The 26,386-nt window shown below is 54.1% G+C and overlaps 3 protein-coding genes and 1 long non-coding RNA gene across 12 annotated transcripts in view; 2 read left to right on the top strand and 2 right to left on the bottom strand.

Moving 5' to 3' along the window:
* The window catches only part of SMIM1 (small integral membrane protein 1 (Vel blood group)), a 13,358-nt gene extending 10,522 nt beyond the window's left edge, over window positions 1-2,836 (top strand). For 2 of the 4 annotated variants that reach the window (XM_060396139.1, XM_060396138.1), the window contains 3 exons: window positions 391-563; window positions 1,687-2,024; window positions 2,645-2,836. Coding sequence is in view for 1 of the 4 variants with exons in the window: in XM_015099260.4 (XP_014954746.3) it covers window positions 391-563; window positions 1,334-1,483; window positions 1,687-2,024; window positions 2,645-2,648 (665 nt within the window). In the remaining 3 variants the exon portion in view is untranslated. Of the gene's footprint in view, window positions 1-390; window positions 1,484-1,686; window positions 2,025-2,644 lie in introns of all 4 variants that reach the window. The other 2 variants (XM_015099260.4, XR_009595728.1) reach the window with 2 other exon arrangements.
* Window positions 1-12,788, bottom strand: part of LRRC47 (leucine rich repeat containing 47) — a 17,457-nt gene extending 4,669 nt beyond the window's left edge. The window contains exon 1 of the mRNA XM_015099259.4: window positions 5,797-12,788. Within this exon, the coding sequence (XP_014954745.3) occupies window positions 5,797-6,495 (699 nt within the window). The 5' untranslated portion in view covers window positions 6,496-12,788. The remainder of the gene's footprint in view (window positions 1-5,796) is intronic.
* Window positions 6,516-26,353, top strand: LOC121820792 (uncharacterized). Its single transcript, XR_006061491.2, has 2 exons — window positions 6,516-7,272; window positions 25,619-26,353. It is a non-coding gene; the product is annotated as an uncharacterized LOC121820792 (long non-coding RNA).
* CEP104 (centrosomal protein 104) overlaps window positions 11,299-26,386 on the bottom strand; it is a 40,495-nt gene continuing 25,407 nt past the window's right edge. For all 6 annotated transcript variants that reach the window (XM_042257358.1, XM_042257361.1, XM_042257362.1 and 3 more), the window contains 10 exons: window positions 26,210-26,386; window positions 24,427-24,633; window positions 23,881-23,988; window positions 19,834-19,870; window positions 19,555-19,621; window positions 18,417-18,525; window positions 16,942-17,080; window positions 16,717-16,784; window positions 14,506-14,596; window positions 11,299-13,653 (listed from right to left, as the gene is read on the bottom strand). In XM_042257358.1, coding sequence (XP_042113292.1) covers window positions 13,538-13,653; window positions 14,506-14,596; window positions 16,717-16,784; window positions 16,942-17,080; window positions 18,417-18,525; window positions 19,555-19,621; window positions 19,834-19,870; window positions 23,881-23,988; window positions 24,427-24,633; window positions 26,210-26,386 — 1,119 coding nt within the window. In that variant the 3' untranslated portion in view covers window positions 11,299-13,537. The remainder of the gene's footprint in view (window positions 13,654-14,505; window positions 14,597-16,716; window positions 16,785-16,941; window positions 17,081-18,416; window positions 18,526-19,554; window positions 19,622-19,833; window positions 19,871-23,880; window positions 23,989-24,426; window positions 24,634-26,209) is intronic.

Here is a 26,386-nt window from a genome sequence, read left to right as displayed (position 1 = left end):
GCTGGGCCATGAGAGGCGCCAAGGCCCACCCTTATTGACTGTCTGCCCTGTATCAGCAACACAGCACAAGCCATGCTTGCCCCCGGCCCGGTGCCCAGTATGGACAGCGTGGACTGTCCACCGAGGGGAGGTGTGGATGGCCTGCCAGTCGTCTCTCTGAAATGCTGCTTGACCACTGTGTGCTCATGGTTGTCAACTACAGCACAGTTTCAGGTCGACGGTTAGGGTGAGGAAAAAGACAGCAAGGAAGGAGGGGAATGTTTGGTTAAGAACAAGTAGGAACTTCACATGAAAAACATTTCCCACAAAATGGTGATAGTGTTTTTATCATTTTCAATATTTATTTGGTGGCCTTAGTTGCCCCATGGCATGTGTGATCTTAATTTCCAGATCAAGGATCAAACCTACATCCCCTGGCATTGCAAGGCCACCAGGGAAGCCCCAGGATGTCTGCAAGTAAACGAGCAGAAGAGAAAGAACAGAGCATGAGTGACAGCGTCGCGCTCCACGCTGAGATGTGGCGTTTCCAGCACACGGGGTCCTCCTGTACCGTGTTTGTGATGGTGCGTTTACGTCAATGCTGGGAGGTCTCTGGGCCCTTTGCTGTGATGTGGGAGGGAGTGGGGTGGGGGGGGGGCACTGCTGTCTGCGCATCAGGAGGCCCGTAAGAGACAGGAGGATGAGGGAAGCAGTCATGAGTGTCGCTGATCTGGGCTAAGAGGTGCTGGGTGGAGGGCAGGGGGTCCTATGCCCTAGGGGTGGGGGAGGTGAGGAACAACTCAGTTGGTGGTAAAGAGGACAGCCCCTCGCAGGAGACTGGCCACACCACTGTCCCAGGGGCCATCCAGCCCTGCAAGTAAATGGCTTCTTGTCGGGAGCTCTGGCAAGACCTCGCACAGCTTTGCCTACACCTGACCTGGGCTTAGGGACTTGACAGGGTGGCCTGGGGAGAAGCTTGCTGGCCTGGTTTAGCTGGAGCGAGCACAGGGGCCTCCTGGTCTTTGAAAAGTGAGATAGTGATGGGTGGCAAGGGCCTCCTGAGGACTGAGGACCAGGGAGTGCTTGGGTGAGAGCACTGCGGAGCCCCAGTGACAACCCAGCGGGCAGGCTCCTCTGGACACTCAGGGAGCAGCACTCACACCAGCGTGGCCTGTGAGGAGTCCTGGTCCTGACTGGGACACCGTGGTCCCCAAAGACCCACAGCCGGTGGCAGGGTTGTCACCAGCTGGGAAGGTGGGCAGGGGCTTCTTGTGGTTACACAGAAGGCAACCCCAAGTTACAAAGGGACCCTTCTTTATCACTCCTGTCTGGGGCCCTCTGGCTTGGCAGTCAGGCTGCAGCGAGGCCGGGACAGCAGTGTGGAGGGCCACGGCAGGTGGGTGTGCGGCACAAGAGCCTCTGCCTGGCAGGACCAGAGGCCTGGGGAAAAGGGAGCAACTGCCAGGCAGGCTCTGATCCTGCACTCAACCTGGAAACAGAAAAGGTGAGCCCAGTGCAGTCTCCAAGTGTCCCCAGGGACTGAATACTCAGTGGTCACCGGGCTGCAGGTTACCTCAGCAGTCAGTGTTGCCTCTCCTGGGCAGTCCCTCCATGTGGGCGAGACTGGACAGGTGGGCAGATGGGCTGAAACGTGGCCCTTCCAGGCCACCCTGTGACACCCTGCCCCCCGCCACCCCCACCCAATAGGACATGGCGATGCCCCTGTCCCGCAGTTGGGCAGTGCTGAGCCCACGTGTCCTGCATCAGAAGACGCCTGCTCTGGAGGACTGGCCAGGGCCACCTAGACTGGGTCTGCATGTGCACACTCAGCCAGGCTGGGGCCAGATGAGCTGGGCCCCGTGCCTGCAGGGAGGCTGTGAGCAGGAGCAAAGGGCTGCCGTGTCACAGTCAGGTTTGACCTGCACGTCCAGCCTTGGGGTCTCCTGTACCATCCAGACGGGCTTTGGCCGAACAGCTTGGACTCCACTGGCACCTCTGTGGCGTGAAACCACAGCCGCTGGCGGTGGAGTGCATCTGCCTCCGTGGTGAGCAGGCCCTGAGACAGCAGCAGGGGAGGCGCCAGCAAGGAATGGGGGCAGGACGGATCCCCAGCCCTAACAGAGCTATGCCAGGCCAGCAGCCTGGTGAAGTGGTCTCCACAGGGCAGGTGCAGTGGTACTAGGGTGGGGTCATATAGGGCAACAATCACTAACACTGGGTATTTCTGAGCAACAAGTGGTGGCAGCTCAGGACATGCCCTGAGGCCCTGGGCAGAGGAGGGGACTGGGCAGCTGCTGGGTCTCTGGGGGCTTGGAGACCACTAACAAGCAAAAACTGACCCCAGCAGCACCATGTGCCACGCCCAGCCCCACGTAAACCGCAGATTTGATGTGGAGTGGAGTCCATAGGTTTCCCAAATGGACCAGGAGCGCTGGAGGGGTGTGGGGGGTGTGGGGTGGGCGGGGTTGGGGGGAGATGGGGGGTCGGTGTTGGGGCTCCAGGAGATGGGAGAAACCCAGACGTAACATCCACACAGGCAGTTTAATTGCACAGGAGGGCAGAAGGTAAGAAATGCATAATCAGCAAGGGAAGAATTAAGTGCACTTGGAGGCACCCCCTTCAAAGCATCTTCCCAGGACACCCACCCATTCCCTCCTTCCTGTAGGTGACACTGGCTGGGCACGGCCAGTCTTCACCACTGATGGGCCACACTGCAGGGTAAGGACCCTAACTTCCTGGCTGAGACCACAGACACACACTATCCCTGGGGGTGTGGAAGAACCCCTCTGCTCCAGCTGAGGGGCCCAGGACCCACCATCTCCAGCATCAACTGATAAAATAAAAAAATGGAAAGACACTTCTTTGTGGAAGCTGATTCTGGGAGGAGTCCTGTATGTGAGTGACACTGGGCCTGGCACTGGCAGGACTGGGACAAACCCTGGACACGGTGCTCCTTCAGCTGACAAATGTGCTGTCCCAGGACAGCTGGGGGCGTGTGTGTCCTGCCCATCCCTCCAGCGGTCCCCAACGGGAGCGCCACGGGTCTGGGGAGCGGTCACTGACAGGGCAGAGTGCTGTGTGGGGGCCCATCTCTGGCTCATCACAGTCCAGCGGCTGAGTCCATGGGTAATGGAACCCGGTGGGGAGAAGCCTGGCTGGGGGCCCTGAGGCTGGGCCAAGGAGGAAGCTGGGCTCTCCAAGCAGCGTGGGCCGGGAAAGGGAGCACAGCTCTCTGTGCAGCCTCCTTGCCCCCGTGGCTGTAGTGCAGACGAGGGTCTGGTGCACAACTCCCAGGTGAGTGGACACCAAGGCGCTCGCAGGGGCCCTCTGTGGACGGGGGCTGAGTGGGACAAGCAGGGGCTGTGTGCTGTCACTCTGGCGGCCCCTCCAGGTGTCCACATCCATGTGCTGCGTCTCCCACGACTCCCAACTGAGCTCTGCTTACAGAAACAGCAGGATGCAGTGGGCTCAGCGGGCTGTGGGGTCTATGTCTGCTTCCCAAGAAGGCCCGGCTCCAGAGCCCTGAGCTACCACGTGAGGGCAGACCATCTGGCTGGGGCAGGAGACGTCCCGAGATGACACAGGGAGAGGAGTCAGCCATGTCAGCTGAGCCCAGGCTGAGCCCACAGCAGCTGACGGCGGCCACACGGGCCATCAGCAGCCAGGAGGCGCTGGGCCAGCTGGGCCAGCCCAGAGCAGATGACTGGGAGCCAAGAAAACTGCTGTTGTTGTGTTAAGCCACAACCTTGGCACGGCTATGTAGCCACAGAAGACACGCACCAGCACTGTCACCATGCTTTCTTCATGACACCAGGGTCACCCTCACAGTTTTCACGGGGGAGGGGATGGGCAGGAGCCCAGGGCGCTACTACAAGACGCTGAACAGAACCCACACTTTCCGGTTCTGAGCTCGGCTGTCCCCCCAGAGTGCAGGAAGGACAGAGAAAACCGGTGTCCTTGCAGCTCCAGCAGGTGGAGGGACTCTGCTTCACCCAGTTCGAGCAGCCGTTCCCCCAGGGAGGGATCACTTTAGAAAAGGCTCCCAAAGGACATCCAAGTCCAAGCAGATTCCCAGCAGCTCTGACATGACGCTCTCCAAGAAACGACCTCTTCATGTAACAGAGATGGATGGGAGTCTAGAAATGGGAACAAGGTGGGCCAGGAAACTGGAGGTGGAGCAGTGAGACATTCTCTCTGACCTGAGTGAGGGCATTCTGGACACAACAAAGACGACTTTACTGGGCAGATATGCAGAGGTACACAGAACATTAAAGAAACAAAACAAACCCAAACTTTTACCTTCTGTAAAATCAAGAGGAGATGGGTGACGGAACAGAAAGGGCTTACACCATGTGTCACACGAGCCTCTTAGGGAAGCTACAGCCCTGGGAACCAGTGTCTGGGAGTCGTTCCAGGAGCCTCCTGAGCGCCTTCCTGGAAACACCAGCAAGTGTGCGTCACTCTGTTCTTGTGACCCTCCACACACAGACTTCTATCCTGACACAATGATGTTGTTGTTTAGAAGCTAAGTTGTGTCCAACTCTTTGCAATGCCATGGACTGAAGCACGCCAGGCTCCTCTGTCCCCCACTATCTCATGTCTATCGAGTCGGTGATGCCATCCAACCATCTCATCCTCTGTCACCCCAGCATCAGGATCTTTTCCAATGAGTTGACTCTTTACATCAGGTGGCCAAAGTATTGGAGCTTCAGGTTCAGCATCAGTCCTTTCAATGAATAGTCAGGGTTGATTTCCTTTAGGATTAACTGATTTGATCTCCTTGGTGTCCAAGGGACTCTCAAGAGTTGTTTCCAGCACCACAATTTGAAAGCATCAATTCTTTGGCCTTCTTTATGATCCAACTCTCACATCCCTACATGACTACTGGGAAAACCACAGATTGGACTATACCAACCTTTGTCGGCAACCGATGTCTCTGCTTTTTAATCCTGACACATAGACATTTGTAAAATGAGTTGGCAACATCTCAAGAGCAATTCCCGCTGCAAAAAGGTCAGTTGCTAAACTGCATACACATTTGATAAGACTGCACAAAAGGGATGGAAAATAAGTGAAAGAAACAGAGGCCTGCCTCTTTAAGGACAAGAGCCTCAGCCTCTAAACTGGACTTAGGCCATGGTACCGCAACCTCTGCCCTTCTGTCTCTTCCTCAATAGATTTGCTAGGCCTTAGTTATGAGCCCAGCATTGTTTGACCTGGGGTCCCTGGATAAATAAAACAAGCAAGCAGTCCCTAGACAGAACAGTCTAAAGAATGCTGCAAGCTATTCGCTGTGTACTCTGGGCAATCCTTCCCGCATCCTGTACGACAGGAATAACAACCCTTGCCTTGAAAAGTCGCTGCTGGGATCAAGTGAACTGTCCTGTGAGATCACACGAGGGGCCTTATGCAATTCCAGTCATTTCACAGCTTCTTGCCTGTCTGGGAGGTCCCGCGCACAGAGCTACCTCACTGTCTTTTCGCAAATACTTGGAGATACAAACATTTAGCAATCAGTCCTTGCTGCTGACCTACTTCCGACCTGAGCGGGAAGCCCATCCAGTTGGCAATCAAGAAACACAATCAAAGTGTTATGCGTTAAAGCCCAGTTGTGAGCAGAATGTGATGAGAGCCGCGAGACCACCCGAGGATGGAGGTCAGGCGAGTGGGAAGGGACCTGGGGGTGGACTGGCTTCCCAGCGGTGCCGACGCTGCGGTGGCCCTTCCTGGCCGAGAAGGAACGGCTCAACACCGGGAGAAGATCGACCACCGCGGCTACCAGAGGGCCCGCCCCGCTCGCCCGCCCGCCCCGCTGACCTTGAGCGACGCCAGGTGGGCGATGTCAGGGCTGAGCTCCCGGAGGCAGTTGTCAGCCGCCGCCAGTTCGCTGAGCAGCGGCAGCGCGCCGGGGAGGAAGAGCGCGGCGGGGAAGGCGTCCAGGCGGTTGCCGGTGAGGTTGAGGGTCTGCAGGCGCGGCGCGCACCGCGCCAGGTCGGCCGGCAGCTCGCGCAGCCGGTTGCCGCTAAGGTTGAGGCTCTGCAGCTGCGGGAGGCCCGGCGGCTCGGCGGGGCCTAGGCCCTGGCCCGGTGGCAGCGCCTCCAGCGCGTTGCCCGAAAGGTCGAGCACACGTAGCGCGGGCAGCGGGCCGAGCTCTGGACTCAGGCCGGGCCCCAGCGCGTTGCGCCGCAGCACGAGGCTGTGCAGCTGCGGGAGGCCTTGCGCCAGGCCTGGGCCCGGCTCGCGCAGGCTCCCGCAGCCGCTCACCTCCAGGTAATGCAGCAGCGGTAGGGTGAAGAGCCGCGGAGGCAGCCGCCCGCCCGCCGCGCGCACTCGTTCCTCCAGTCCAGGCCCCGTCAGCAGCAGCTCCCGCCGTCGCTCCCGCTCCGCCAGGTCCAGCTCTGGCCAGGCCTCTGACACCGCAGCAGCCGCAGCCATCGTGCCGCCGCTCCCGCAGCCCCTGCCGGTGCGCTTCCGGGGCAAGCGGTGAAACTTCCGGTCTGGGCCGGAAGGCGCCATCGAGAGCAGCGCGGACGCTAGAGCGCCGCCGCGAGCTTCTTAAAGGAGTCGGGTGGAGCCTTGGACGCTGTTCTCGCTGTGGGCGTGGGACTTTGGAGCATTGGGCCGCTGGTCGAGCCCTCCCACCCGCGAGGCTGTCGGGAAGCAGCGGGGACGACCGAGTCCCTAAGAAAGACCGGAGAGGACGCGTCGACCTCACGGCCCGGGGAAGGTGCCCGGGAACGTCGTGACTCCCCGGGCTAAACGCCCACATACAGGGCGAAGGGGGAGGAGATGAGTGGCTTTTAGGGGAGAGCAACGGGCCTTAGAAGACGGACGGGCGGGAGGACCGTGTGACACCGGCTATGTTGTTCCTCCTAGTCCCTCGGGGGTCTCGGACGACTGAGTTCCTCTGGAAGGCTGTTTAGGCTAGAAGGGAAGTTCAGACAAGCCTCTCCCTGCATTGACCGATTTTCAGGGGCACACAGCTCAGAATAGCCAATGTACTGAAGTACACGTTTCCGGGTGGCACAGTCCTCTAGCCTTCAAACTCAACCAAGTTCATCTCGGTAGTTTCCCATCTGTTGGCTCCCTCTCCCTGCCCTGTGGCTGTAATCACCCCCGTGCCTGTGTACTTGAGTCGTGTCTGATCCTGCGACCCCATGGACTGTAGCCGGCCAGGCTCCTCTGTCCATGGGATTCTCCAGGCAAGAACAGTGCAGTGGGTTGCCATTTCCTCCTCCAAGGGATCTTCCCGACCCAAGGATCGAACCTGCGCCTCAACTTCTGCGTTGGCAGGTGGGTTCTTTACCACTGCGCCACCGGGAAGCCCTATAAAGCCCCAGCCGTCCTGTAATCAGAGTTGAGATGACTTTCCCTTGTTGCAAGCGTCAAATAAGTCGTCTTTGCTGTTTTTAACAAGCACCTTGTGCACTTTTTTTCTTTATAGGTTAGTGGTTTGTGTATTGGAGTCAACAGGACATTAGAAATGAATGAGGCACCAGCCCCCTTGTCCAGAGATGCTGGCCTAGCAGTCTGGGCTGCAGCTCGGGTGTGGGGATTTACACGCTCCACAGGCGTTTCTGTTGGGCAGGCAAGTTTGTGAGGCTGCTTGGGAGCAGACAGTTTCCCTGTGTTTGGACCCACGGGCCGGAAATGTTCGGAGGAGGGGGTGAGAGGAATAGTGCTGAGGTCGACTGTACTATTCTCTGCTCCTGTTTTTGTTAGCCCCTCACCCCAGCAGAACTGCCAGTTTTATTTTGTTTGGAAATTTCTGAACATTGTATTGAAGGGTGATGGACTTCCAGAAAAGTGTGCACACAGCGTAAGTGGATTTAGTCCAGACGCAACACATCTGTGTACCATCATGAAGCTCAAGAAAACAATGATCACCAGTCCCTACAGCACCCCCTTGTACCCTGGCACTGTAGTTTTGCTGCTTTTTTGCACTTCCTGTATATGGTGCAGGCCCAGGCCTGGGTCTGCGTGAGTCATCTGTGTGTGGGTGGCTCTTGTGCGTTGTCTGCTCTCTGGTGTTTCAGTACATTTGAATGAGTGTGTGTGTGTGTGTGTGTGCGTGTGCGCTCAGTCGTGTCTGACTCTCAACCCCATGGACTGTAGTGTGTGTGTGTGCGTGCACGCGTGCTCAAGTCGCGTCTGACTCTCAACCCCATGGACTGTAGTGTGTGTGTGTGCGCGTGCGTGCACGCGTGCGCTGTCGTGTCTGACTCAACCCCATGGACTGTAGTGTGTGTGTGTGTGTGTGTGTGCGTGTGCGCACGCTCAGTCGTGTCTGACTCAACCCCATGGACTGTAGCCCGCCAGCCTCCTCTGTCCAGGGGGATTTTCCAGGCTAGAATACTGGAGTGGGTTGTCATTTCCTCCTCCGGGGGATCTTCAGGACACAGGGATTGGCATCTCCTTCACTGGCAGGCACATTCTTTACCATGGCGCCACCTGGGAAGTCTGCTGTGAATATACCGTGTTTATTTCCAGCAGAGCCTTTGTGCTGCACTGATTTCACCCTTGTCACCCTGTGACCCCACACAGGAAAGACACGTTTTTGTCTTTGTCACGTTGTGACCAGTTCCATCTGTGAAGGACAGGCGGTGACTGTCCCAAGGTCAGGAGAGGTGAGGGGAGGCCCCTAAGATCTCGTCCACCCTGGCACTTCCCTCCGCGTGCGCTGCAGCCACACCCAGAAGAGCGTTTGGTCTCCTCAGTGACTTCTAGGAAGATTGTGCATACATGCTTAGTATCAGTGGCTTTCGGTTCCTGGGACCTGCATGTCCTCTCGCCTGCTTAGTTTCCTGGAGTAGGTTTCTAGGTGGCTGTGCAACAGCTTGTGCTAACACAAGCCGTCTTGATAGGCAGTGTGGGTAGTAACAGGTGTATAGGAGCTGACACTGGACACCGCCACCCACCATCCCCAGGAGAGAGAATAGTGCATTGTGAGACAAGCTGAGAGCAGATGGCCGTGTGGAGAGCATGCGCTGAGCTGCACATGGCAGACCACAGGATGGTTCCGTGTGCACAGCTTAGACGCGCCGGACTCAGGATTCCATCGTGAAGGGACCCATGCCTTTGTGGTGAGTCCACGAAGACAGCCGAGGTGGATCCTGGGGATGGTGCAGGCAGACCCCAGGGCTATGGCTGCACCTTCCCCAGCCTGCCTGAGTCCTGGTTCCATCACTGTCCATACCCTGGTCCCCGCCCATGTCCCTGCCCTGGTTGAGGCTGGGGGCTGGAGGCCCTGGGCGCCAGCCTCACTTGCCCTCTTGCCTCTGGCCCAGCCTTAGGATCCCCGAATTTGGTGAACGGCACTCCCAAGCATTGTGTTCTTACCCCCCAGGGGAAGGAAGATCTCGATTCAGAAACCTCACAGTGCTGCCAACAGTCGCCCCAGTGTCAGACAGGATGCCGCTCCCCTCCATTTCCAGGACTGGTCTCTGGACACCAGGAGGCACTAATAGTGAAGGCACGGCCAGATGACTGGTGTGGAGGTGGCTGTGGGCCACTCCTGGGGAGCCCTCAACCTTCAGGATAAAGGCCGTGAAAGGGGGTCATGGGGATGAGCCAGACCCAGGCTGCCTGCTCGCAAGATCACCCCTTTCAGTATCTGACTCCACTCTCCACTTGCCCTGTGGGATACCTCTTGATGGGGAGGGGCCTGCACACTGCCCCTGCACTTGAGTGTTCACACTTGGGTGGGGGTGGGGTGGAGGCTGTGGTGTCCTTCATCCTGAAGCTGGGGGGGTGGGGGGCTTGCTTCCGCCCCACCGGGAAGCATCCCCAGGTACCTTGGGCCAGAAAGAAGCCTGGAGCGATTTCAAGGCCATTCGGGCAGGTGGATGGCCCCACACCTTCAGTCTCCCCCATCCCCGCCGTGGGCTCAGCACCTTCCTCACCTGAGCTGAAAGAGTGGAGGTTGCCTGGGCGGATCTGCTGTGTGCACGGGGGTAGGTGGGGGCCTTGTTAGCATCTTCCTCTCAGCTCCGTTGCAGGGGGGGACCGAGGCAGAGACAAGCAAATCTGGACTCCACTGCCTGGAACCTGTGCCCACATCCCCGTTCCAGGGTGCACAGAGGTGCAAGGTTTGGGCACTGAGCCAGTCTCCCTGCCTACAGTGGAGGTGAGAACAGCTGCCCTGCAGGTCTTCAGAGCGTTCCAGAATACCCACGTAGGGGCACACGACCTCTACAGAATTGCTTCCAATGCAGCAGCTTAGGGGGTCGCTGCCTTAAGCCTGACCCCAGATCCAGGAGGCGCAGCCTCTACCCAGGGCTTCCCTGCCCCCGGTGGTGGCAGCAGTGGAGGAGGGGTGGGTGCAGGCCCCTGGGCTCCCAGGACTCGGGGCACACGTTGCTTTGCAGGCTTTTGTTTTTAGTGCTGATCTAGTTTTTAACAGCAGATGAGCAATGGCACAGATGGAACCATACTCTCCCAGAGTTCACACCAGCTTCCCCCTCCCTCCCGTGCACAGGCTCGCTCACACACCCTGCCTATGCAGGTAAGAGAACCGATTTTTGCGGTTTAAACTGTAATGCCCCTAAATTTCAAGTTTATGTATATGTGCAACTGTGTCCAACTCTTTGTGACCCTATGGACTGTAGCCCGCCAGGCTCCTCTGTCCATAGGGATTCTCCAGGTAAGAATACTGGAGTGGGTTGCCATGCCCTCCTCCAGGGGATATTCCTGACCCAGAAATTGAGCCCAAGTCTCCTGCAATGCAAGTGGATTCTTTACCTGCTGAGCCACTTGTGGAAGGCTTCCCTTTCCACATATAAGGGGAAGCCCTTATATGTGTGTGTGTATGTATATGTATATATATATATATATGGAAAAAACTGTAACTTCAAAATGGAAACAATCATAAAATCAAAACTAGTAAAAGCTTAAAACCAGTCTACAGCAGAGAAAATACTGTTTTACTTATTTGAAAAGCAAAATAGCCTTGTTGGCTGGTAAAAATCCCCTCTTTCAAAAGGAATAAAAAAAAACACAGGAAGAGATTAAGAGGTATGAACCTCTGATGGGAGCACAACTAGAGCGTTTATAAAATGTTCTCTTTATCCCATAGGATAAAATTGGTCACTATTTCTAATTTATGTGAAGCTTAAAGTCTTTTAGCTTCTTCAGCAGTAAACCCACAAATAACTTATTTTAGGAACTAGACGCCCTCCTGGCAACTTAGTGCCCCCTGCCCCTTGCCTAGCAAACCTCAGTGACTCAGTGGCATCTCGGGGCTGCATCACCCCTGCATGTTTACAGAAGATGTAACTTAACCATAAGCTTTTCAAGTATAGTCTTCAAAGGGACAGAACATTTAGTAATCTTTTTATTATGTCCACATGCTCAGGGTGAATTCACCCCTAAGCCCTGAAACAACAAAAATATATTACTTAGATGTTTTATAATTTTGGTACCTGAAATAAAGACAAATAGAAAACTATGTCAAAACATTAAAAAGTTGCAAATTTTCATTAAAAGTATTTACATTTGTATTCTAATACCAAATGTATAGATAATTCTTTTAAATTAGAATACTCTGAAATATGAAAATAATAAAATAAATATAGTTAAATAGCCACAACATATTCATGAATGAAATTTGTTATTAGTTACTGTTCCAAGTTTAGATATTTATGATTGGCCAAGGCAGCTTGCAGCTCCTTTTTACTTTTTCATCCTTTATTCTTGGTTCCTTAATAGCATATAACTGGAAACCTTTTAAATGGCCACTTATCACTGCCAGGAATCATTTGAACATAAACACATGATTCTTCTGTAATCAGCAGGATCGACCTGTTTTAAATGCAATTAATTTTGTCAATCACTAAAAATTAAGTATTTTTATAAACATCTTTACATTACAATATACAGAAAACATTACATATGTGTTTCTTAAAAGCTTTGATTGGCGAGAAAAGGATAATTTCTTGGTTAACTTTTCTCGTTCTATTTAAAGGAGTGTTTCATGTGTACTTCAGCAATGGGTTAGAAGGTCATGGCAACACCGTTTTGAACCAGGAAGAATCACTTTATAATTACCTTGGCATCCGTACGCTGCTCTATTGAGTAAAGTTTTTTGTTATTTCTACCCCCCCCCCCATACTTTAAAATTCTTTAATAGCGTGTATTTTTGAAGGTAACTCTCTTCGTCAGTCTTACTCTGGCTCAGGAATTTGAGTCACCCACATGGGAAAGTATCAGTTCACCAGAGGCTGACTAGTACCGGTCCACTGTCACTAACTCACCCAGGGAGCACCCTGCTCAAGGAGCTACTAGGTTTTTTTTTGTTGTTATTTTACATGGTATGGAATTAAAACTTCTTACATTAACTGTGCAGAACAAATTTCATCAGTTCCGTGAGTTTCTAGTGGGCATCCTGGAAGACTACCTGTCACACACTCAGGAGGAAGGCGTACCCCTGGGCACATGGCCGGGCAGGGAGGGCAGGGCTACCTTCTTTGGGTCTCTAGTGGGCTGGGCACCTGGGGACCACAGGCCTGGACACGAAGGTGGCCTTTCCAAGCACGTTTTGGACAAACTCTGGCTTTTCTCTACAGCTACCTGGCTCTGAAGCCAGGCAAGCCACTTCCACAGGCTGAGGGGGTTGGGTTGGTTGGGGGCTGGTGAGGAGAGATTTGGTTTCATCATTTTACTTGGCTTTTATTAAAGTACGGTATAAAGTGTTGGAGAAAAGAACATACACTTCCAGCTTCCTTGGATCTCAGTGGGTCGTGTGATGGGCTGGGCAGAGACTCGGAGGCTCCTCTGAAAGTTACACAAGGTGGGGGTCACTCCATCTGCCCCAGGGGCTTAAGGAAGGGCCTTTCTGACTGACACCTGCTCAGGTGAGTACAGCAGCATCAGGGAATGTCTCATATATTTTCAGGGCTTCATGCATGTAAAGAACTTGAAGCCCCCTGAGGAAGGGCCTGCTGTGAAGCCATCAGCATTAACCTCCGATCCCCTTGGGGTGGGGGTCAGCATGGGGGTGGTGGCGTCAGGTGGGCTATGCTCAGAGCACCTGCAGGTGAGAACTGAGAGGGCTGGGCAGCGGCCTTACTTCTCCACCTTGACCTTACTTGATGCTGCTGCAGGCTCTGCAGGCTGATGGCTCCCCGACCTTGAGGGGAGGAGTCGCAGCTGGGGAGGAGGGGCACAGGGTGACTCGCAGGCACCAGCCCACCTTGTCCCATCCTGGCCCCGTGAGCCCTGTGAACCATCCCCCGCGCTGTGAGAGACCCACGTGCAAGAGGTTTAGCGGGAGCGAGGACTTTATGGAAATCACTCCCAGCGTCTGTGGAGAGGTCGCTCTACACGTGCCTGCCTGGTGCTGCTCTTTCGGCAGAGCTGTCTCCCTCTGTGACCCCGGGCCGGGAGGGCAGAGACCCGACAGTGGAGCCGTAGGAGACAGGGCTGCACTCGGGACAGGCACGGCCAGGAGCCTGGGGCAGCTGGGGCGAAGTAGGGGTCAGTACATCTAGGGATGCTCGGAGGAGACACGGCCACGTCATGGGAGCTGTGCGGCTCCTCTGGAGGCGAGCGCTGCGTCCTGTCACCGCTTCGTGTACGTCCTGCTGGAGATTTTACTCAGGCCCCCCTTCGGGGTGGGGATCTTGCTTCCCACCTTGGATCCTGAGGTCCCTGCCCTGGTGGCGGCCGGGCCTTTACCTGCAGTGAACATGCAGACACAAAGAGCGCAGGGGACACGTGTGAGCCAGGGCACAGAGCCCAGTGACGGTGTGAGTGGCAGGTATCACCAGACACTGGGAGAAGTGGAGTGCGAGGGGCCTGGACGCACTACCAGGGGGTCAGCACTGCACACGGCGGTCACCAGCCCTCAGGCGGCAGGGCTACCCAGGAGGACACACGTGTGACGGCAGAAGAGGAAGAAGGAAGAGCCAGAGAAGCCTGACGCATGCTTGGAAGGACCAAGCCATACACCTCATTTTCAAGTTCAAAATCTCGGCTCCCAAATGAGAAGCCAGAAGCCACGTGCCCAGGGCCCCGCTTCCAGGCTGAAGCGGCTCCCCAGCATCGCAGTCCTCACTCACGGTGTGGGGCGCGCGAGGCACAGCATCGCCTCAGCCGTCCAGCCAGTCCGCCTGCACTGACTGAGCATGGCTCCTCATGGTCTCATTGATCACGTGCCCCCAAAATAAAAGTATGGTATCCAGTACTCTTTCAGGTCAAGAATAACTTTCTAATGAAAAATACAAACTTTTCTGTAAGGCATTCTAAATCTGACATAAAGTAACCAAATCTGATTTAGGAATCAGGTTGTGGTGCCATCTGTGGTCTGCTACTGCAGATCCTGTTTCTGGACACTGGTGTGGGTGGTCTGGAGGGACACCAAGACTTGAGTGTGCCTGTGAACACCAGCTATCAACTCCCTGAGCACCACCATGGAGTCTGGGGGAAGCAGGGTCACACGGAGGGCCTTCAGCCAGAGCCAGCGCTGCAACATGATGACCCTGCCTGCCAGGGACCCAGGGATGGGGCCCAGACTGCGTGGACACTTACCCGGTGGCAGCACGGGCGTCTTGTGAAGCACATGCGTCCGGCGCAGGTTCATGGTGCAGCCGGCGGGGCCCATGAGGTGAGCCTTCCACGCCTGAAATGAGAGGCATGTACTGTGGCAACCAGGCCACCAGAGGGGCCACCAAGATGACCAAACCAGAGGCAGTTACTATGCATGGCAGTCTCAGGGGGTTCCTGAGCTCTGTGTGTGTCCTGCCCTGAGCCCCTGAGCACAGTGATCCCAGAGCACCCGTGGCTTGTGAGCTTCTGAGATACTGGCCCGCACGTCACATGCCTCGCAACCCTTGCATAGCTGAGCACCACGTGCTGAGGCTGCTGTCACACATGTGATGATGTGGTGGGGGGAAGGGGCTGAGGGAGGCCCTGCCAGCAACCTCGGTCCTACAACCAGTAAGAAAAGGGTGCTGCCAGTGCAGGCAATGGGCCAGGAAGTGTCTCCTCCTCCACTCGGGCCCACAGATGACAGTGTGGCCTGGCCGACACTGGAAGTGCAGCGCTTTGAGATCTCGAGCAGAGGACCCAGCCAGGCCATGCCTGGACTGACCCACAGAAACCGTGACAGAATAAGGGGTGTTCAAGCTTCTTGGCGGGTGGAGACTGGTGAAGAAAATATAGATGAAACAGAGGGGAAAGGAGCATAGCCTGCTGCTGCCTCACCACGTGGCCTGAGGTACCACGTGGCCTGAGGCAGGTGCCATCCCCTCCAGACCAGAGCTGGAGTGGTGGTGGGGGCAACAGGGGCGGAGGTCACTGCAGATGCCAGCACTGCTCAGAGCAGGGGGCCAGCTGGTCTCCACAAGGAGGGGGCTGGTCACGTACGACAGTGGCAGCGCAAGGTGATGACAACTAAGCACAGAGCCACCCAACCTCTCAGGCTGATCAGCGACAGAGAAAAGCGCACATTTGAGAGCTGCCTACATTTAAGGAAAAAATTAAGCTAAGCCATTAAAAAATGCTTGTTCTGTAAGAGGAGGGATAGGGAGCAGGAGCAGGGGCAGGCCGGCGGCTTCTGCTTGGTCTTCTCTGAACTGGCCTCGTTTTACAGATTTCAGAACCATCTAAGTGCCTTATATAACTGCAGAACTTGATTTTGAAAACTGCCAGGACCTGAACATAAACTGAAACAATGAGGCTGAATTGTTACCAGCCGGTGGCACAGCAAGTGGAGCGACTCCAGGGCCCTGAAGCAGACGCCGGAGCACGCCGGAGCCCACACCTTCAAGGGGACGAGAGGGACGAGAGGAGCTGGGACGGCCAGCAGCATCGCCCTGCCCACAATGACCAGGGACTCTGGGGCCAAGAAGGGCCCACTCTGCGACAGTCTGATGGGCATCTCTGGGGGCTTTGGGAGCTAGTTCTCGGGAGGATGGAAAGAGACTCTGTCCTGAGACCCACTGGGTTAAAGCAACCCTGCAGCTTAGACTCTGAAGCAGCAATGTCAGCGTGAACTTTACATGGATTTATCTCAGCATTTTCCCGGCTCTGTCTGTTGAGAGGCCCAGAACGGTACTGGCCCACAACCACAGAGCACCTGAGGGGGTCGCAGAAGGTAATTTCCAGTGAAGGGAACCAGGAAGGGAAGGCTCGGTTGGACCCAGGAGGCTCTGCGTCCCCAGGGCCCACTCACAGTGCCAGGCGCCCATCTGCAGAGGCCCCGCTGGCCAGAGGCTGGCTCATCCACACACCGGGAAGCACTGTGATGCCCACACAGCTGAGCATCTCCCACAGCCTAAAGCCGTGGGTTCACAATGCTGCTAAGATCCAGACAAACAAACAAGCTGCTCCAGAAGATGCTGGGCACACAGCTAGTTATTCTGAAAACTAGCTCACAATGGAAAGGGAAGGACTAAGCCTTCACGTACCTCCCACACACAGCCAGGCCCACGGCCAGGAGAGCAGAGCTGCCTCCCTGAGAGCTCACAGATGTTCTGGGGTGGAGGGCGCGGCATAGAAACCTGGAGACAGCGCTCCAGAACCACCTCTTCCCGACACCCCGTCCCTGCGCTGGCCCAGCACTATAGCAGCCTCGATACCTACCGACCCTCGAGATGCCTGGTTGCCATCCTCACTTCAGCCCCTCCCCCAGTCCCAATCCCACACCAGCCCTTCCCCTACGTCAGCCCCCACCCCGTGTCAGCTCCCTCCCCAACACCAGTCCCTCCCCATGTCAGCCCCCTCCCCATCACCCCTCACCTCTTCTCCGGGGCTGAAGTTCTCATGGCACAGAGGACACCGGTTTGCCAACTTCTCTGATTTGGCAGCTGAATGGATTTGAACGAGACAAGGATTTCTGGTTACTCCTGCAGGCCGTGAATGCGGCACCAGGGGCACTGGCAGACGCGGGGCCTGACCCCCAGCCCTGCGGCTGGGCCCCCGGGGATGGCCCAGTTTGGGGTCTCAAGGTCTGAGGGCACTCACGGTTACAGTCTCTGGTTTTGACGTGTCTGGGCAGCTCCTCCTTTGAAACAGCCTCGCTGCAGCGGTAACATCTCCCAAAGCCGTCCTTCCGGTCACACTCGGTCAGCAGGTGCTCCGTCAGGCTGGAAATCTCCACCACCTGCAGAGCGAGGACCCGCCACGTGGCTAAGCACAAGGTGGTGCTGTCCCGGCCCCGGCAAGAGCGCTGCTTCCTGGCCCAGACGCCTGCCTGTCACCTCCGTGGTCATTTAGGATACTTTGCTGAAGACCCCTTCCCCGCTCCTGTGCTTGTCATGTGACGCCAGGAGCATCTAGAGGCCATGGCTGGGGCGGGGAGGGGACGTGCGGGTTCAGCCCACAGCCCTAACCCTAACCTGAACCTGAAGAGCTCAGGGGCTCTACGTGAGGCCTGGGGTTCCATCCTGGCTCCTGGCTGTTTCTAAGAATATGCTGGAAACACAGGAAGAGACCCTCTTGTCACTGGGACACCTTTGCCAGGAGCAGCTGGTATGCACCAGAGAGCTTCACCCCACAGACTGGCATACTGCTCAGGAGAGAGGAGCTCTCAGAGTGGGATCTGTCTTCTGTGCTTTTCTCTGCAGGCCAGAAAACCCTGAGGACAGATGGGGAGGAGTTCTCTCCTGCTTCTCCTCTGTCTGAGCAGGGCAGGCTCCATCACAGGAGATGAACGATGGGGGTGGGGGAAGCCTGCCTGAACAGGACGTGAGAAGTGTTAGCCCTGAAAGGGACCAACAGGGAGGACAACATTAAAACAAAAAGCTCCTGCGCGTCAATGAAAATGCTGGACACAGTGGGCACCACGCATCCAAGTGTGTCAGGGATGACTACACATCAGTGATGATGAGACAGCCAATTCAAAAGCCAGGTGAGACACCAGAAGTGCTTTGCAAAGAGGGGAACAGCAGGCCAACAGGGGACGCGGCTCCCCCTAAGTTTCATCAGGAAAGTGAGATGGGGCACATGGCGGGTGGCACGGCTCTGCAGGGAGGACCCACTCTGTGACCCCACGAGGTGTGCACCCAGAAAGGTGCATCCACACGCACAGAAGATGTACACAAGAGAGGCTGCAGCAACGCTCTTCCTCACAGTCTCAACCCCACCACACGCAGGAGAAAGGATGGATAAACTGTATATTCAGACAATGGAATGCCGTAAACAAACCCCAAACACAGCATAGGATTCCACTTCTATAAAACTCAACAAGTAAGAAGCAGGAATGAGGACAATGAGGAGTGAAGGGTGGGGTCCGTGGGGTATGTGTCCTGGTGGTGATTACACTGAGGTATCTACTTTGTGCTAATTCAGGAGCTGTAACACCTATGGCTTGAATACACTTATACATGTGTTACACTTTAAAAAGTAAGAAAAATCAATCCCAACTAAACAGAGTGATTTACATTCAATGATTTTCCCCACAGCTTTCCTCTGAAAACACTAAGGCCTCTGTGCCTGACCTGTCTGCAGTGTTCGCATCTCGTCAGCATGAGGCAGTGCTTCCAGTAATGGAGGTCTAGGCCTTCTTCTGTGAAGGACTCGCTCCTCTCCCCACAAAAAATACATAAACTGAAACAAGACAGAAAGACCAGAAGTGAGGCCCAAGTTTAGGCTGGCCATCCCCGCTCCGCCGGCTCGCAGGAGCTTCGTGACCTCCAGACCGCAGCCAGTAGCCACGGTCACCGTCCTGAGTGGGCTGCAGCTGGACCTGGAGGCAGGGCTACACCTCACCAGAGGGTCCTCAGGGAGGGCTGGATGGCTTCCTATTACAGATATAAAAGAAGTCTTCACCATGTGGGCATCTGAGATAAACGAGCTCAGGATCCCTCTGAATTCTGTCAGTGTCATCAAGTAGAAAGGGTATTTTAAGTCACAAAAAGAGTAGCCTGTGTGTGTCTGTCTGTGTGTGCGTGTCTGCGTGCATGCTCCGTAGTGTCTGACTCTGCAGCCCCATGGACTGTAGCCTGCCAGGCTCCTCTGTCCACGGGATTCTCCAGGCAAGAATACTGGAGTGGCTTGCCATTTCCTATTCCAGGGGATCTTCCTGACCTCGGGGTTGAACCTGTGTCTCCTGCATTGCAGGCAAGTTCTTCACCACTGTGCCACCCAGGAAGCCCTGAGCAGACCAAGACCTTTCCCTTAAACTCCTTGTAGACTTGTCTTGGCCACTGCACAGGAGAAAGCAGTTTGCTCCTGTAAAATGAGCCTGACTATATTCAACACCCTGTGACAAACTGTAACAGAACAGCGTTTGAAAAGCAATGTATGCACATGTATAACTGAGTTACTGTGCTATACAACAGAAATTCACACATCATAAATCAACAGTGTAAAACATCAAAAATTTTTTTGACTTTGTGACAGGCCTTTTGACAAACAGGCTGCTCGCTTCTGTCGGGGAAGAGAGGGAAGGTTATCCTGACTCAGAGCTGATGCTGCCTGGTTTGGAGGCCTTTTCTGAGCTCCTGAAGTCACTGAAAAGAGCGAATTAGTTCATGGAACCCTAATGAGCCAGGGAGAATATTATCTGTCTCACAGTGTTTTCATGGTTGGTCTCTCTAATCACCCCACAGTGGGTTTAGAGGTGGCTCTACTCACTTGTCTAAATAGTGGTTATCTGGAATTTCTGGAGCGTTTGGTCGGGCCACTTTCCTTTCTTGAGTGTCTAAAGAAATTAGAAAGCGATTTAAGTAACTTTTTTGTAGAAAACTACTTTCAAAATTTTAGTAACCAGCTGGATATGAAATGCAGTTTAAAAGTACAAGTTAGTAACAGGCAATGTTTTACACTTGGCTCCGCAGCATCTGGGATGAAGATATTTTTGAATATACAGAGGTGGTTTCAATGCAGAGTTTTCATGATGTACATTCTACGTACCCTGGTTCTTGGCCTTCGTAGCTTCACTCTCTTTTTCCTAAAACACAAAGACAGAAGGCTCAGGTCAGGTGGCTGCAGTGCCTATGAGAGTCTATCCAGGATCCACTGTGATCCTCAAAGTGTGACCTCAGGGTTTGAGGCAGAATTTCCATCCGCAAACAACACAGTTGTCCAAGAGTCGCCCACACTTGACCTTACAACATCTCCTTTGTCCTGCCCCTCCATGGCCCCTCCCTCGGGGCTCCTGCCCTGTTTCCATGGAAACCAGTCTTTGTCAAGGCCACTTAACTCTCCTCTGGGTCACCTGGTCACCACTGGTGTCCCCCATGGGACATTCTATGGGCTCCAGGTGGCACATGGCTCCCCAGCCCGCTCCTCTAGGCCCTTCTTAGTTGGGCTCCCAGGGTGCCCTCCCGCTCCTCTGGGACTCAGTCCACCCCGTCTGTCTGTACAGATCCTGAGGTGCCCTTGTCCAGTTCCAGGCTGGACGCCCACCTCTGTGCTCATGACCTGGATGTCTGTCCTGTCAGCTGGCCTCTCTGCTGCTCAGAACGTACTCAGGTCTCTGATGTCACGTGAACGTGACTTACCCAGCCCCCCGCCCTGTGCTCCACTCCCCCGCTCTCCTGTGCTCCACCCCTGCCCGTGCCCTCGCAGCCTCTGGCATGGAGCCCAGCAGTCAGGAAACTTGGACACGTCACGCCTCCCTCCGCTCCCCGTGTGGCCTGGTCACAGCCCATCAGCTAGCCCGCAGGCTCTGCTTTCACACACCTGGATGCCTGCCCTTGTCACCACCTCAAGCACATGGGCCAGAGGGACCCATCATGCCCTAGTAAGGGATTCACTTCTGCTCAAAAGCCCTGGTGGCTTCCGCGTCAGCCTCCAGGAGCTCCTTCCACTCCAGGCTTTCCTCTCGCACCGGCCAGTCTGCTCGACCTAAGCTGCTGGACCCGCCGGCCTGGGCTGCTTGCTGCCCTGGCCCAGGGGAAGGGTGTCTCATGAGTGCCTGCAGCTTCACTGGAGAACAGGGATGAGCCTGTCCCTTACCCATGGCCTTAAGTGCACGGTATAGACACTGTCTACTGTGATAGTAGAAAATCACAGTTTACATGACAGTAAGGAATTCTCTCAGACTTCATTCCTGAACACAAAAACCACACAGAAACACTATTTGGGGCTAGGGACAGACTTAATAGATTGATATTGAACTTGCAAATGGGGTTCACATGATTTATACACATATCTAGAGAAGGTAAACTTATAGATGGGTTCTAGGTAATGATGGGTTAGTACATTCTGCAGGGAAACAAATTATGCCAAAAGTGAAATTTTAGTTACAAATTTTACCTTCATCTATGCTTTGAACAGACTAGAAAACTGATTAGTGATTTACATCTTTTCCTAAAACTCATGAGCAGTCAGGCGATTTAAAAATATTCTGCCATTCTCAGAAGTTTTGGAGACAGCGGGTGGTGGTGGTGGTTACACATGAGGTGAATGCGCTTAAAGGCACAGAACTGTAACCTTAAAAATGGTGAAAATGGTAAATTTTATATATATTTTACAATAATAAAAACTAAAAAAAATTCTTATTCTCCTGTAAGACGCCATTAGCAGTCATCTCAGGACAAGGACAGGGGCCCATGCGGTGTGGTCCTAGGGCACCTCTGGAGCCCAGGGTGGGTGGGTGCATTGCAAGTGCTCAGCAAACACTAAAGGACACAGAGGAGCCAGTGAGGGTGCTCCAGGGAGGCGGGGGATGGGCATCCTTGTGCTGGGACCACCGACACCCCAGGGACACAGCCTGCGGCCTCAGCAGGCCCCACGGGCACTGCGACAGGGGCCACGGTGACCAGACCCTGCGCTTTTACGGGGTGGAAGGGGCGGAGCTCGGCCACCTCCAGCTCCCGACCTCTCAGGTTTTGCGAGCACTTAGCTCTCTGCGCGGTTTCTTCATCTGTATCAACATCGTGCTGGGAAAAAGCAGCAGCAGCCTGGCCTGCTCCAGGAGGCCTCAGGGGCCGCTGACTGTCCAGGAAGGTCCCTCGTGGGCATGGGCCTCCTCCTTATTCCCGCCAGGCGGGTGTGTTCCTGCTCTTCTCATGGATTATGACGCGCCAGCGTCACGGTCGCCCTCTGTCACAGGCACGTTGACACGTATTCTGCCATGCTTCCTTTCCTTTTCACCATTCTTCAGTTCAGTTCAGTTCAGTTGCTCAGTCGTGTCCAACTCTTTGCGACCCCATGAATCGCAGTACGCCAGGCCTCCCTGTCCATCACCATCTCTAGGAGTTCACCCAGACTCATGTCCATCGAGTCAGTGATGCCATCCAGCCATCTCATCCTCTGTCATCCCCTTCTTCTCCTGCCCTCAATCCCTCCCAGCATCAGAGTCTTTTCCAATGAGTCAACTCTTCCCATGAGGTGGCCAAAGTATTGGAGTTTCAGCTTTAGCATCATTCCTTCCAAAGAAATCCCAGGGTTGATCTCCTTCAGAATGGACTGGTTGGATCCCCTTGCAGTCCAAGGGACTCTCAAGAGTCTTCTCCAACACCACACTTCAAACGCATCAATTCTTCGGCACTCAGCCTTCTTCACAGTCCAACTCTCACATCCATACATGACCACAGGAAAAACCATAGCCTTGACTAGACGGACCTTAGTCGGCAAAGTAATGTCTCTGCTTTTAAATATACTATCTAGGTTGGTCGTAACTTTTCTTCCAAGGAGCAAGCGTCTTTTAATTTCACGGCTGCAATCACCATCTGCAGTGATTTTGGAGCCCCCAAAAATAAAGTCTGACACTGTTTCCCCATCTATTTCCCATGAAGTGATGGGACCAGATGCCATGATCTTTGTTTTCTGAATGTTGAGCTTTAAGCCAACTTTTTCACTCTCCTCTTTCACTTTCATCAAGAGGCTTTTTAGCTCCTCTTCACTTTCTGCCATAAGGGTGTCATCTGCATATCTGAGGTTATTGCTATTTCTCCCGGCAATCTTGATTCCAGCTTGTGTTTCTTCCAGTCCAGTGTTTCTCATGATGTACTCTGCATAGAAGTTAAATAAGCAGGGTGATAATATACAGCCTTGACGCACTCCTTTTCCTATTTGGAACCAGTCTGTTGTTCCATGTCCAGTTCTAACTGTTGCTTCCTGACCTGCATACAGATTTCTCAAGAGGCAGGTTAGGTGGTCTGTATTCCCATCTCTTTCAGAATTTTCCACAGTTTATTGTGATCCACACAGTCAAAGGCTTTGGCATAGTCAATAAAGCAGAAATAGATGTTTTTCTGGAACTCTCTTGCTTTTTCCACCATTCTTAGCCACTTATTATTCTTTTTTACAAAGCAGTGGTCAGAGCACTTCCCAGGAGACCCGCTGTGGTCACAACTGGGGAGTCCTCGGCTGTGTAGCCAGCTTAGATGCCCACGCCCTTGCCCTCTTACTGTCACCTGAAGGACGTAACCCTGAAAGCCAGGGTGATGACACGCGTGTGTATGTGCTGCCGAAGTGAGCGCACGAGGACACGCGTGTAAATCACAGAGGCAGGCCCTTCAGAAGGGACAGGTTTCTACGGGACCAAATGCCGTCTGATCCCCTGCGCATGGGGACTAGGGCTTCCTGATGGGAACGTCTGCCTGAAACCTTCTGTTTTCCGCATAAGGAAGGCAGACCTTCGAGTCAAGCTTATTTTCCTCCTTAGCCTCTGAAGGAGGTGAGGACCTGTGGGTGGGGGAACCTGTCCCTACCCACCCCCCTACCCCCACCCCCACCAAGCTCCTGCAGGCCCAAGTGTCCTATCTGCTCTGAACACAGCCAGGCCAGCAGTGTGCTTCATCCCCGATGGGAACGAAGAGCAGATGACTCAGCAGGGGATTCCTTTTATTTCCCCCTGAGCTCACTGAAGAAACAACAAAGGATAGAGATGTCTGTTTACAGAATCCCACGAAAAGCAGACCAAGCTCGCTGCTCATCCAAGTAAGGAAATAACTGCTCGCAGGATTTCGACCAAGAGCACAAGGGTGGGAGACAGAGACCCCTGCCGACCTGGACTCCAGCCTGCATCTCCTTTAGGGCCGCCAGCTGCCCTTGCAAAGCTTTGATTTCTTCTTTCTTTCGTTTTTCCGCTTCTTCAGCAGCAGCTCTTTTCTGTGCCTGGTAATGGAAAGATTTTCCATTAGAAGTGATTTTTAGGGTAGCCTTCGGAACTAAGTGATAAGCTATAGCACATATATTATCTGTCTTATACATTACAGTGCTTACCAAGACATTCGAATAATATACCTATGATTAAGGGAAAGATCCACCAGGTTCAGCTAATAAATGTTTACTGTTTTTTCTAAATTAAATATAAAATGCTTTACTTTATACTGGAGCCTAGTTGGTGGACATGTGCTAAATGTCTCCTATGCATAAACCTGAGGATGTCCTCACATGAGGCCACCATCACCCCTGTTCACAGACACAGTGGAGGAACCAGGACCAGGGTCTCCCCTGTCCATGCAGCTCCTTGAAACATGCGTCAGTTTACTCTGGCACCAGATTACTTTTTAAACATGGAGTCAAATCATAACTTTGGGAAAGTTAACTCACCCTCATCTCGGCATCTGTGGGTCTGCCATCTATTTTGGCAAACCCCTCAAAGATCGTTTTGTAGAGGACGTTCCTGCGGGTGGCGCTGTCGTCGGGCGGGAGGTACTCTAGGACTAGAGCCCGGTGCTGCGCGTACAGGTCCAGGATCATCCCCACGGCCGCCTCCCGCACCTCTCGCACCCTGTGCTCCAGGGCCTGCACTGAAAACTGAGAAGAGGGCCGGGACGCACTCTTGTGACTCAAGTTGGAAAACAGCCACGTTTAGTTTTTCTGGCGTAGAAGAAACATAGTGTTAAGTCGCTCAGTCACGTCCAACTCTGCGACCCTATGGACTGTAGCCCACCAGGTTCCTCTGTGCATGGGATTCTCCAGGCAAGAATAGTGGAGTAGCCATGTAGCCATTTCCCTCTCCAGGGGATTTTCCCAACCCAGGGATTGGACCCAGGTCTCCCACAGTGCAGACATATTCTTTACCGTCTGAGCCACCAAGAAAGCCCCAACATAGAGGCAATATAAAAACACTATAAAAATAAAGAAGACATTACCCACAGAATCCCAGCTACTAAGATGCAGGGTTTCCCTCACTTATTTTATACTGGAACTTGTGTATACAATTATTGTCTTGCTCTTTCCTACTTTAGGTAATAAATGGCAGTTTTAAAGTTATATCCTCCTATAAACTAAGTATTACAAGGTGTGTCTGTTTCAGCTCTTTCTAAGAAACAGAATGCTAGGACCACTGCAACAAGACCCCTTGGAACTCTTTCCAGCTCCCTGCTCCTTCCACCTGCCCCCTCCCCCTCCCGAGGCATCAGTCCCTGAAGCTGGAGGACATGCAACCCCCAGACACTCTCACTAGCTGCACAGCCTATGTGCCGTGTGTATGTACACAGGCTTTTGTTTGACATCATAAATGGGCTTCCCAGGTGGCTCAGTGGTAAAGAATCTGTTTGCCAAAGCACAACACAAGAGATGCGGGTTTGATCTCTGGGTTGGGAAGATCCTTTGGAGGAGGAAATGGTAACTTGCTCCTATATTCTTACCTGGAGAGTCCCCATGGACAGAGGAGCTCAGTGGGCTATAGCCCATGGGGTCGCCAGGAGCGGGACATGACTGAGCACACGCATACATAAGTGGCTCACCGTGCTTATCATCCTGACACTTTATTTCTTATTTAATGTTTCTTTTCCAGGATCTGTGTGTGACCTTGAAAGGACCGGATCCATCCATCCTAAGTGCTTTAGAATCACATGAACCTATCACAACATACCAACGTTCCCATACATAATGGCCTTTCAGGCATCCGTCTCTCACTGGCTGGGCTTCCTCACTTCCTGTCTCCACCAGCACAGCCAGGTTTTACCCCGAACCTTGTCACCCTCAATCCCTCTAAGAACCTTGAGATGTTCTGACTGCAAGGAACCCACCACCCCCTACCTGGGATGGTGACCTCCCACCTCCCCAGCCCACTCAACTGTGCTCCCTCCCGTCTGTCACCTCCCACGAGGTCCTCCTGCCCTGGGTGGGGGGGTCCATCACTGAGTCACCCTGGCATTTCTGCCCACTCTTAAATCTGGGGTCCCCTTCCTGTTCTGTGTTCACCAGGCGAAGCAGGAGGTGCTGCAGGCTCCAGCGCCCACATGTGTCAGGGGAAGCAGGGACCTTCTGAAATCATGTCTCTCCACCCCATCCCCCACTGATCTGTAGCTAGCACTCCCCAGGCACCCACGTGCTCCAGCCACCAGCTCAGGCCTGCCTGTGGCAGCCACCCCAGGGCACTCACCCGCATCACACTGTCCACGGTGAAGCCCGCACCCTCTGTGCCCAGGTCCCGCAGCAGTCGCGCCAGCAGTGCCATCTGGCTCATGGCCAGGTGAGTTGAGGAGTTGGCTTTCAGCGGCTGGACCAGGTAAGATGGGATGACCTGGAGAGACTTCACTTCCTTAAACAAGGCTATCTC

Source organism: Ovis aries, chromosome 12, assembly GCF_016772045.2.
Source record: "Ovis aries strain OAR_USU_Benz2616 breed Rambouillet chromosome 12, ARS-UI_Ramb_v3.0, whole genome shotgun sequence".
Taxonomy (NCBI): domain Eukaryota; kingdom Metazoa; phylum Chordata; class Mammalia; order Artiodactyla; family Bovidae; genus Ovis; species Ovis aries.
This window is presented reverse-complemented; position numbering and strand designations above follow the sequence as displayed.